Here is a 12,756-nt window from a genome sequence, read left to right on the forward strand (position 1 = left end):
ATACAAGTCTATCAAAGTCTCGTTCTGGCTCTCACAGACTTGCACTAAACTCTTGTGACGTAACTTTTGACTAGTCAGAAGATGGCGCCGGAGCAGCACCGAAAAAACTGTGAAGATGCCGGAGGGTGAGTATTTGACGGGGCAGGGGGATTAGATTTAAAGTGCCACTCCAGGGCTGCAAAAAAAAACAAAATGCTGGAGTGGTGCTTTAAAAAATGTTTTAAAGTTCACAGTAGATGTATCTTAGACGTAGTGCAGAAAGGAATATTTTTAGGTATTCTGAATCTGGTTTTCAAGGCATAATTTTTTCTCTACTCTTGGTAAGGGGCAGGCTGCTCCCGCTGTGATATGTAAGTGTAACGGCTCTGATGTAATTAGAGATCTCCTCTCACAGCATGCCATTACACAGACACACACTCAGTTTCAGGTATACTTCATCTAAGATACATTCATACATTAAATGATTACAGCTGGGGAGCCACATGTAGGGGGCCCAAAAGCACAAGTGATTTCCAAGCCAATGGTTGGATAATAAAAAGTACACTCTTCAGAAAGCAATTCACCATCAAAACAAACAATACGTGAGCAAGGAATACCTGAAGATTTATGATCTGAAGCTTACAGGATTGTAAATGCAGCTATGAACACATTGAAACTCAGAATCATATCAAGATACATAAATCAATATACTTGTAACTTACCCATATAGTTTAACACTACCTATAATGTGTACAATTATGTAACAGCATTCCCATCTTTGCTTACTGATATTCTGAATCTTATGCTCCTCACCATCTGTAAACAGGCGTTTGCTACCTAGTCTGACAGCAGCATGAATTAGGGAAATTATTTTTGGGCAGAGACCCTGATTCCAGCACTGTATCTTACTGGGCTGCTTAGTTTAGTTAAGATAAAATCATTGTTTATCAGCAGGAGATTACCAATAGATGACTACTTGGCCTGCTGCCAGGTAGTCCAACCACGCCCCCACCACTGATTTAGCAGCTTTCTGCCTATGCACAGTGTACACGGAAAGCTGCCAATCAGTGGTGGGGGGGTGGGATTATACAGAGCTCAGCATTTGGAGAACTGCTAGATCTATTGCAGATACCACAGTTTTAATCAAAACTGCAGCACCCAGTAAAGTAAATGATACAGCCCTGGAAAAAGGGTCTCTGCCCCTACATCATGTTGCTCTCAGATGGGTTAGAAAAAAACCTGGAGGTAGATTCCCTTTAATGTCTTCAATAAGGAAAGGAGTACGTACACTGATTTGGGGCCCATAACGAAGACCTTTAAACTATGTTCCTCTCTCCAGTTAAGTAAAGAATAAAAGACACAGGATATTCCAATAATAATACCAAACATTAAGTTTATAAGAAAAAATATCCTTTTATATATGTATAATAAAAGTGACTTCCATAGGAAATAACACACTGGGACTTAGGGGTTTATGTTGTTACAATAGGAATACAATAGCCATACATAGTATATACATACCAATCAGAAGCTGAGAATCTGAATCCAGGCACATTGTTATTTCTGGTGTCGAACTATCAAACATGATTTATCGGTAACTACAATGGTCTTTCCTAGACATTTGAGCCCTGTGGCTGGATCTACTGAGAAGGCATCTCAATAACATCAGTGCACAGCAATGTGCTATGGATCATTTCAGCACTGAAGTATTTATGCTTGGCAGAAAAGAAATAAAAAAGAAGGAATAAATAGGGAAAGGAGGTAGCACAGTTATTCTACAAAATTCTCTTTTTTTTTCTTTTTGTAAAATGTAAAGGAGATTTTACTGGAAGGAACGCAAACACGCAGTGTTATTAAACAGTGCATTTCCACCTGGAGACAAACACCCTTGTTCACAGTGTTCGAACAAACAGTAGTTACGGCAAAGCTTGGTCACATAAGGGTTTGTTAAGATCATGCTTGTACAAAGAGTCCACATCAAAGCTGTGCCACAATAGAAAGAGAGACACTATCAAATACAGTCTCTTAGAAAGTGAAGTAGCGGGCAAACCATTCCTGGCGTTGTGGATCTGGTGATGCCACGGGTGAAGTGTCAGTCTGGGGAGGGCTAAATCCCAGAGAGAAAGAGAAACACATTACAAGGGATAATACATGTAGAAAACACATCACACAAGGCCGTAAGAAAGCAGACATAGCGGCCAGCAGCAAACAGAAAGCCAGAATCAATACCACTTCTTGTCCTTGTCCCTGTGTGACATTTCTGCACATCCACTACATTGTAATTCCCCAGCAGCACAAGCTAGTGGATGCTAGGGGAAGCATGTAGCCTTTGTGAAATAAACTGCCCCCTCTTTTAGCCTCCTTTTTAATTGGAACATAATTTGTGAGAAGTATGAATACCATGGTCACCTCCCACTGTATAATTCTCACAACACACAATAAATGTGCAGACCGGGGACACTCGGCTCACTGATATTACCCAGCAGTGTCATGCATTATTCACAGGTAGAACAACAGATAGGACTGAAATACAGCTCAATGGAAGTGCTCATGGGAAGCCCAAATGTCCTGTTGGGTTTACATGTCATAGACAAGGGGAAAGGAATTTTCTTCTTTGGTGCTGGGCTGAGATACAATAAAGTGCTATACAACTTCTCATTGTATAAAAGGAGCACACAGGGACAATCAATTACAGGGATATATATTTATATATACTTACATGCAGAATTGCAAACAGATATGTACATGCTCATCACAGGAGGCCATACAATACAATACATATGCATGCTCTTGGCAATTCAGTGAAAAGTATTGTCTTTTCTTTACTTGTTATTAATGATTTTATACATAAATGTTGATGTTCACCACTAGAGGGCACTACAGCATTCAGCTACTATACTGTAGCTCACCCATTATAATATATATAAGTTAGATCCTTAGAATGTACTGGAAAAGCTGCTATTATGGGAACAGACGATTACACAAGAGTTCTAAATAATAGCAATTCATTTTCTGCCAATCGGCCTCCTTTAGTAAGAAAATACTCAACACTGAATATACCAAATGTACAGCGTAATAACAGATATTACAATAAGTACGTGCATCAGCCTTAAAGGGAACCTTCTCGTGTTGGAAATAGTATGTAATCTGTAGGCAGGGTGTTTAGAGCAGGAGGGGCTGATCAAATTGATATACATTTTTATGGGAAAAGTTCCAGTACAACTTACACTGTATTCATTGAATCCCTGGTGCTTATATGCATGAGTCCAGTGGGCAGTCCTACTCAGTGATTGACAGTCTTCCCAGTATGACTGTGCATGCAGAGATAGCTGTCACTGAGTAGCACCGCCCACTGGACTCCTATACATACAAACACCAGGGAGTTCAATGAATTCAATGAATAAAATACAAGTTATATAGGTTTGCTGGAAAAGATTCAATTTATCATTGTGCTCAGCTTCTTCTTCTCTATACCATGATGTCCATTGATTGGACTGCATGTATAATGTGACAGGTTCCCTTTAATATGGCATAATGGAAACTGATGCACAACATAGGTTTTCAAAGGAAATAATGAGATGGAGTTTAAACAATTATATGAGCAAAAAGGAGCTCTAAAAAGAGGTTGCAAAGAAATAATTCAAGGCTATGTCAGTAGTCCGGCACTTTGATGACCAGTGGCAATTGACTGGCGAGGCAGTGCTCACCTCAGAAAGGTTTTGGCCTCTTTGGGCGGTACAGGCTGTGGGAGAGGCTTGCTGCTGTTGAACTCAATATCGTGGATGGGTGAATTTGGAATGGGTTCCAGGCGGGTAGGATGTCCATTTCCCATTCCACTAGTCTCCACAGCACTTAAGTTAGGGGAGCTCACAAACCTGTTTGAAGACTTATCGTTCTTCTTCTTTTGCTGTTTTTGTTTGAAAATAACACAAGTGAGGCATATAGTAAAAACATCTGTAAATGTCTCCTATTTTCAGCTATACTGGTTGGATGTATCACCTTTCACTATGTAATAAACTTTGTTCGTTCGTTAATATCTAACAGGACAGTTCAATTAAAAGAGTTTTGCAACATCTAAATAAACACAAAAGTCTTCAAAAAGGGATTGTTTAAATTCTTCTGCATTTTTGCACTGCTAATTCAGTGGCCCTTTTATCCTATGACGTCATACATGTGACCGTGGCAGCCAATCACTGGCCGTAGTGGAGGTGCGAGTATGTAATATATAGTATTTGGTTATCTGTTAGTAGATTTTGTATAGAGTCAGGTGTCATTCAGGCCTCCGTGATTTTTCTTGTATGTAAGGACACGAACCGTTGTTCATCAGTGTTTTGGATCCGAATTTCATCAATGTTTGGTCAATATGTCAGTGTTTACCATCAGTGATTTTTCACTGATGAAAAAGAAAAAGCATCTTCAATCCTTTACAACGTTAATGATGGACAGCACACAGATTCCAAAGTCAAAAAAATCATCATCTTTATTAGGTAAGTATAAAAATATGGCTATTACACAAAAGTCACAATCCCATTAGGGAATATTCTATATTGCATATGCAATGAGCAAAGACCTTTTTGTCTGAAAAGTGTTTGCTATAGAATATTCCCTAATAGAGTTTGTGTAATAGCCATATTTTTATACTTATCTAATAAAGATGATAATTTTATGAAGATCTTTGAGGCTGAAATCTTTCCTTTCGATCTACTTCCCTGTGGCACTGCCGGTCTCCTGGGCTCCTAAGTGGGTGAGCTGACTCTTCTTGTTTTTTCCTTAACTTTAATCCATGACCCGGATCAAAAACGGACATGTCTCTGTGATTTTTTTGCGGACCAATAGGCCCGCAAGAAGACATGTGAACAGCCCCATGACTATAATAAGAAAAGCATGAATAGAATAGGTATGTGACTCACGGACGTCTGAATGAGGCCTAATGGTCTCAAGTTCCCATAATTTCATGAGTCTTGTAACTTGTGGGACTGATGTATTATGCAGGAATAATGCATTTACTATTAAGTATTTAAAACTACAGGCCACAATCACAAAACGAATGTAATAAATATTTTATAGTCTACAGGGGAAATATAACAATTCACTCTCAATATCAATAGTTGGCCTATGAGAGTTACCAGCCGTACTTAAATTACCAACGTGCCACCAATGTAGTAATAATACACATAAACTTGCGTTCCCTCATATTGCCCACGGAGCCGAGAACACTCAGATGGCACCGATGTGTGCAATTTAGTAACTGGTCGAATTAATGAGCCAAACCGGTAGTATGACCTGGATGTGTTTTACTAATTAATAGCAAAAGTGCTATATAGAACATTAAAGTTGCAGACTATTCTACTTAGGGGCTAATATTTCCAAGCCTTATGTGAATTGGTCGAGATTTCCTTTCTGAAATGTCCAAGGTATTTTAGTTTACTATTCTTGGCTCCCACTGTAAATTTTAATGAAGTCTATACTAATTGCTGTGACTACAAAAATAAAACACTGCAGAAGCAAATGTGCGTTAAAAACATGTAGAAGATCAGAGAGAACAGAGCTCCTACTGTTCACATTTCGTGCCTCCATCAGGGGTTCTGTCTGCATTTTCGACACTTTTGATAGTAAAATTGCATTTCTGTACACAGGATGCACAGCTATAAATCTGACAGACACATCAATAGGACCTTATAGTATTGAGTCAGTGGGATCCAATGGTCACTGCCTGCATTTATCGAATGATGCATCCATCAGTGTCTAGGCTTCTGTTATAAATGCAAGCCATGACACCAGTGTGAACCGAGGATTACAAGCAACATTATGCACTCTCTCTTACTAGTTAAAAGGGATGTCCACTACTTGAACAACCGCTTCTGAATCCTTATGTTTCCCCTCAATAAGATACTCACCTCCAGTGCCGGCACCATTCCAGCAGTGTTGGCACTGGCTCTCCTGGGAATCGCGTGACATAACAATGATCCCTGCAGCCAATCAGCGCTGGCTCCACTCTCCTCTCCTTTGGACAATTCAAGAAATCCAGATGAAGTGAGAGCAGCAGCTACCATCTCACTTCCTTCGGATACCATTTATGTCCTTAGGAGGGGAGAGTGATTCCATCACTGTATGGACATAGGGATCATGTGACATTGTTATAATAGTACACAAATATATATATATGGCCATCTATATATATATATATATATATATATATATATATATATATATATATATATACATATATATATATATATATATATATATATATATATATATATACAGTACAGACCAAAAGTTTGGACACACCTTCTCATTTAAAGATTTTTCTGTATTTTCATGACTATGAAAATTGTACATTCACACTGAAGGCATCAAAACTATGAATTAACACATGTGGAATTATATACTTAACAAAAAAGTGTGAAACAACTGAAAATATGTCTTATATTCTAGGTTCTTCAAAGTAGCCACCTTTTGCTTTGATGACTGCTTTGCACACTCTTGGCATTCTCTTGATGACCTTCAAGAGGTAGTCACCGGAAATGGTTTTCACTTCACAGGTGTGCCCTGTCAGGTTTAATAAGTGGGATTTCTTGCCTTATAAATGGGGTTGGGACCATCAGCTGTGTTGTGCAGAAGTCTGGTGGATACACAGCTGATAGTCCTACTGAATAGACACTTAGAATTTGTATTATGGCAAGAAAAAAGCAGCTAAGTAAAGAAAAACGAGTGGCCATCATTACTTTAAGAAATGAAGGTGAGTCAGTGCGAAAAATTGGGAAAACTTTGAAAGTGTCCCCAAGTGCAGTTGCAAAAACCATCAAGAGCTACAAAGAAACTGGCTCACATGAGGACCGCCCCAGGAAAGGAAGACCAAGAGTCACCTCTGCTTCTGAGGATAAATTTATCCGAGTCACCAGCATCAGAAATCGCAGGTTAACAGCAGCTCAGATTAGAGACCAGATCAATGCCACACAGAGTTCTAGCAGCAGACACATCTCTACAACAACTGTTAAGAGGAGACTTTGTGCAGCAGGCCTTCATGGTAAAATAGCTGCTAGGAAACCACTGCTAAGGACAGGCAACAAGCAAAAGAGACTTGTTTGGGCTAAAGAACACAAGGAATGGACATTAGAGCAGTGGAAATCTGTGCTTTGGTCTGATGAGTCCAAATTTGAGATCTTTGGTTCCAACCACTGTGTCTTTGTGTGACGCAGAAAAGGTGAACGGATGGACTCTACGTGCCTGGTTCCCACCGTGAAGCATGGAGGAGGAGGTGTGATGGTGTGGGGGTGCTTTGCTAGTGACACTGTTGGGGATTTATTCAAAATTGAAGGCATACTGAACAAGCATGGCTACCACAGCTTCTTGCAGCGGCATGCTTTTCCATCCAGTTTGCGTTTAGTTGGACCATCATTTATTTTTCAACAGGACAATGACCTCAAACACACCTCCAGGCTGTGTAAGGGCTATTTGACCAAGAAGGAGAGTGATGGGGTGCTACGCCAGATGACCTGGCCTCCACAGTCACCAGACCTGAACCCAGTCGAGATGGTTTGGGGTGAGCTGGACCGCAGAGTGAAGGCAAAAGGGCCAACAAGTCCTAAGCATCTCTGGGAACTCCTTCAAGATTGTTGGAAGACCATTTCCGGTGACTACCTCTTGAAGCTCATCAAGAGAATGCCAAGAGTGTGCAAAGCAGTCATCAAAGCAAAAGGTGGCTACTTTGAAGAACCTAGAATATAAGACATATTTTCAGTTGTTTCACACTTTTTTGTTAAGTATATAATTCCACATGTGTTAATTCATAGTTTTGATGCCTTCAGTGTGAATGTACAATTTTCAAAGTCATGAAAATACAGAAAAATCTTTAAATGAGAAGGTGTGTCCAAACTTTTGGTCTGTACTGTATATATATATATATATATATATATATATATATATATATATATATATACATACATATGTGTCACCCTGGCCTGGATGCCACAAGTGTAATTAAAGCTGTGTCTGAGAGCAAGGGGGAGGTTCTCTAGTCAGGGGAACATTAGCATGCAATGCCTCCTGTCTCAGGTCAGTAGGGGGAGCAGGCTGCCTCTATAAAAGCTGGTGCTGGGGGCAGGGTTAGAGAGAACTTGATGGCCTGTCTCAGCACTGAGACTTGTCCCAGAGCAGAGCAGGGACAGACAGTTGCACTGCACCTAAGAGGAAGTGTGGCAGGAGGAGAGCCACAAGCCAGAGACAAGAGGCGACGAGAGCCTGTCTTGGCAGATAAAAGACTTAATTTACCAGACTTTGGTGTCTGAGGCTGGGAGGATTCCACATCCTCCAGCAGATAACCAGTCCGCAAGGGACTGTATATTCCTTGGCCTAAGAAGCCTGGAGGCCCTGCCACAACCGAAGGGACCAGTAAAGCCGTACAAGGCTGGGAGCAGAAAGGAACCCACGTCGCAGGCCATACAGGCGAGAATACACGGAAAGCTCGGAAACGTGGGCTGTTACCCTATAACGAGGAGATAGCCAGAAGGAGCGCAGAAAGCACGGTAGGCCTACACCCTCACCCTGACCAGGGCCAATTTCCCCGTTGCTCTCAGACATCCAGGTCCCCTCCTAGCTGGGACTGTTTGTGGGTCAATTTACCTGTTCTAGTAAAGACCCTGGACTGCAACCTGTTGTCTGTGTGCTCCTTGCTCCTCCAGCACTATTAACACTGGGACTCTCACTACCATCACTCCCACCATCCATTATACTGCCCTGGGGCCGCACTCTTCCCGTGGGGAGTCACACTACCCTAGCTGCACACCTCATCAGCCTCAGCGGTCTGCATGCAGCGGCGGTTCCTAATAACCGCAATCCACGGGTGCCGTAGTCGGACATTATCAGCAGAACGTAGCAGACTACCATTGGCCTGACCACCCTGAGCCACGGAATTGGGTCGCCACTACTACCCCCATCGTGTCCCTATTGCCCGGATTCGAGTGCCCCACGGCCCAGGGGGCGAGTCACATACATACAGGGTGCTTCAAGAAGGATGCGGCAAAATTAAAACCTAAGTTTATTAACATGAAAAGGCTCACTATCTACGTTTAATATATACACTACACATGTTCAAAGTGATTTCCACTGGTGACACGGCAGATGTCTAGGAGGTAGGCCAGTTCTGTCCAGACGCGTGCCATAACATACTTGGATATGGACTCCACAGTGATGCATTGTCTCAGGTTTGGCCATTCCTTTTAAGATGCGCAGGTATTAGTGGCCAGTGGAAGTATCCGCGGAAAAAAGGAAGTTTACTTTGGATGAGTTCATCATGTGCTCAATAAAGGCAAATTCTAACATTGTGGTGACTGACCGTCCCACTTGAAATCCTGAAGATGTACCATAATCTGTATTGCTTACAACACAGACGTTTTCATATGATACACAATCCTGTGGTTGGCGGCACCGGTAGTTCCGTACTGGTCAGCCTGGTTGACTTTCTAGGACTATGCTCATGCACAGAATCCTGTTTATCCTCTTCTTCCGAAGTCTTTGGCTGGCCCAGACTTCTCTCATGACATAAGCACCCAGTGGTTTCAAACTGCTTCACCCAAGGTGACATCAGTTTCTATGCGGAGCACATTTACCAAATATATTCTGAAAGTTTCATTGTACTGTCACAACAGACCCTGTACAAGCAAATTCCAATGTGCAAAAAGCTTTTCCTTGCTTCGATGTCTCCATCTTATGTCATACTATATAAATACATTTTATATTTGGCTCTTAAAATGTGAACGTTATGCTGTGATTGGTTGTTTTGCTTTCATTTTCAGTCACTGGCCATTTACTGTGTTGCTTCAAAGAAGTTGTCCACTACTATTTAAAATGCCTCAATGTATTTAAACGTTGGCGATAAGTTGTTTTGTAAATACCTTGTGTGGTCTTTATTGCCTGCTGACCACTCACAGGCATCACGTGACCCCGGCTGCAGCCGGCTCTGACATCGCTGATGTCACGTCAAGTTCTGGCTGCAGCCGGGCGTGACCCAGTGATGTGCTCCCCGCTGATTGATGGGCTGTAGACAGGGTTACCCCGCGCGTCACACCCAGCATCCACCACAAGCTCTGCCTCTCCTCATTCATTGGGAAAGCCCGCGGTGGATGCTGGGTGTGACGCGCAGGGTAACCCACAACCCAGCAGCCCATCAATCAGCGGTGAGCACGTCACTGGGTCACGCCCGGCTGCAGCCAGAACTTGACGTGACATCAGGGGATGTCAGAGCCGGCTGCAGCTGGGGGTCACGTGAATCCTGTGAGCGGCCAGTGATAGCGCCACTCACAGGCAATAAAGAACACACAATGAATTTACAAAAACACTTATCTCCACCGTTTAAATACATTGAGGCATTTTAAATAGGAGTGGACAACTTGTTTAACCACAGGTCTTTTCTTTTGCACCATCCTTTTTGCATCACCCTGTAAAATGAATGTAGCTATCTCCAACCATGTGCCCTATTACTGTCTTACATACGTTGTGTGTATACACTCCTCAACATTGAAATTGCCACACAAAGAAAGATAAGTAGTGGAATTATGAAAAGCACAGGTTTGATATATATTATACATATAATTCTCAGTTTATTTAGTATTGAGTATGAGCACCATGTGCAGCAATACATGAGGTTATTAACCCCTTTACGTCATATGTTGTGTGGCCCTGCCTTTGATGTGGGTTCGCACGCTGAGCCCGCATGTTTCCCCGCACATTTAATCAGTCATCATGTGCCTTAAGCAGCTGCGGGTGGACACTGACAGCGTGATTTAACACAGTCTGGCAGGAAACACGTCATTCATCCCGCCCATCAGTGCCCGTCATGTGATCAAGGGGCGCCGTTGATTGTCATGACAGCCAGAGGTTTGCTGAAGAACCCTGTGCCTGTCATTACGATCCTCCTGTGAACGTCGGCCCCTTGCTGGCGTTCATAGGAGATCTTGGTTTCTTCTATACATAGCAGTGCCACAGGCGATCGGACGATCTCAGCTTCAAGTCTCCTAAGAGGACTATTAAATAAAGTAAAAAAAAAAGTTTTTAAGAATATGAAAATACAATAAAAAACAAAAAACTTCAAATCACCCCCCTTTTGCTAACGTGAAAATAAAACAGTAAAAAAAAAAAAACAACATATATTTGGTATCGCTGCGTTCAGAAATGTCTGGTCTATCAAAATATAAAATAAATTAATCCGATCGGTAAACAGTGCAATGAGAAAAAAATCGAAACACCAGAATTACATTTTTCTTGGCAGCCGCAACATTGCAAAAAATGCAATAAAAAGGCGATAAAAACATCGTATCTACCACAAAATGGTATCAGTAATAACATCAGCTCAGGGCGCAAAAAATAAGCCCTCAACCAGTGCCATATCCCGAAAAATGAAAACGTTAAGCAAACGGAAAATGGTGCAATTTTTTTTCACCACTTATATTAAAATAAGCAAAAAAACTATACATGTTTGGTATCTGTGTACTCATACTGACCTGGGGAATCATATTGCAAGGTCAGCTGTATAATATATAAAACATGGTAAATAAAAAACCCAAAAAACAATTGTGGAATTGCACTTGTTTTGCAATTTCAGTGCACTTGGAATTTTTTCCCCGTTTTTCAGTACACTATATGGTAAAATCAATGGCGTCATTCAACAATACAACTTGTCCCTCAAAAAAAAGCCCTCATATGTCGATATTGACAGAAGTATAAAAATATTATGGCTCTTGGAAGAAGGGGAGGAAAAAAAAACAGAAAATGGCCCAATGGTGAAGGGGTTAATGATTCTCTGAGGAATGTTCTGCCACGCTGAATGCACTTGGGCATGTAAATCATCAAGATCCGCTGTTGGCAGCTCTATTTGCAATTCCTGACTTATGATGTAAGAGATGTGCACCAAAGTGTCCTAGAAACCATTTTTCAACACTGCAACACAAGGCCGCATGTTGTTTGTGCTACTGCGATCAGCTTGTGTTGTCTAAACATGCTAACATAGTCTGCAGCATCTCCAGACTAGTCTTCCATCACGAACGTCTTAGAGGTCATTGGTCAACAATTGACAGCAATGGATCTTTATGATTTGCTCCATACTTTTACTTCTCGCTGTTTCAATTTCAGTATTAAGGAGGATATTTAAACAAATAAATAAATGTGTGCATATATAAAAAAGTCTACACACCCCTGTTAAAATGACAAGTTTTTGTCATGTGAAAGAAAAATCATACCAAGAATGTGTATATAATATGTACGATGCAATTGAAAAACAAACTGAAATCTTTTCGGGTGGAAAAAGAAAAATAAAGAACTAAAATTATGTGGTTGCATAAATATACACGCCCTTAAACTAATATTTTATTGAAGAACCCTTTGAATTTATGACAGTATTCAGTCTGTTTTGGGCAGGCGTCTATCAGCAAGGCTGATCTAGAACCGGCCATTTTTACCTACTCTTTCTTGCAGTAGCAATCCAGATCTGTCAGACTGCAAGGACATCTCCTATGTACAACCCTCTTTAAGTCAACTCACGGACTTTCAATTGGATTGGCAAAGCCATTCTTTTGGTTTGCAGATATGCTTAGGATTGTTGTCGCGCTGAAAGGTGAAATTCCTCTTCATCTTCAGCTTTTTAGCAGAGACCTGAAGGTTTTGTTACAAAATTAACTGATATTTGGATCTGAGAAAACCTATTTACAAAAAAAGGTATATAGATAATGGCAAGTGCAAATTCAAAAAATTTAACTATGTAACCTACAGATGAGAAGGGAA

At 41.2% G+C, this 12,756-nt stretch overlaps 1 protein-coding gene across 6 annotated transcripts in view; it reads right to left on the bottom strand.

The window, feature by feature from the left end:
- Positions 1–1,372: 1,372 nt before the first annotated feature.
- FAM184A (family with sequence similarity 184 member A) overlaps positions 1,373–12,756 on the bottom strand; it is a 314,499-nt gene continuing 303,115 nt past the window's right edge. For 4 of the 6 annotated variants that reach the window (XM_073675939.1, XM_073675937.1, XM_073675938.1 and 1 more), the window contains 2 exons: positions 3,687–3,886; positions 1,373–2,086 (listed from right to left, as the gene is read on the bottom strand). In XM_073675939.1, the coding sequence (XP_073532040.1) occupies positions 2,005–2,086; positions 3,687–3,886 (282 nt within the window). In that variant the 3' untranslated portion in view covers positions 1,373–2,004. Of the gene's footprint in view, positions 2,087–3,686; positions 3,887–10,979; positions 11,004–12,756 lie in introns of those variants that run through there. The other 2 variants (XM_073675941.1, XM_073675942.1) reach the window with 2 other exon arrangements.

Source organism: Phyllobates terribilis, unplaced genomic scaffold, assembly GCF_046119375.1.
Source record: "Phyllobates terribilis strain yellow unplaced genomic scaffold, ASM4611937v1 Scaffold_3__8_contigs__length_932513732, whole genome shotgun sequence".
Classification (NCBI taxonomy): domain Eukaryota; kingdom Metazoa; phylum Chordata; class Amphibia; order Anura; family Dendrobatidae; genus Phyllobates; species Phyllobates terribilis.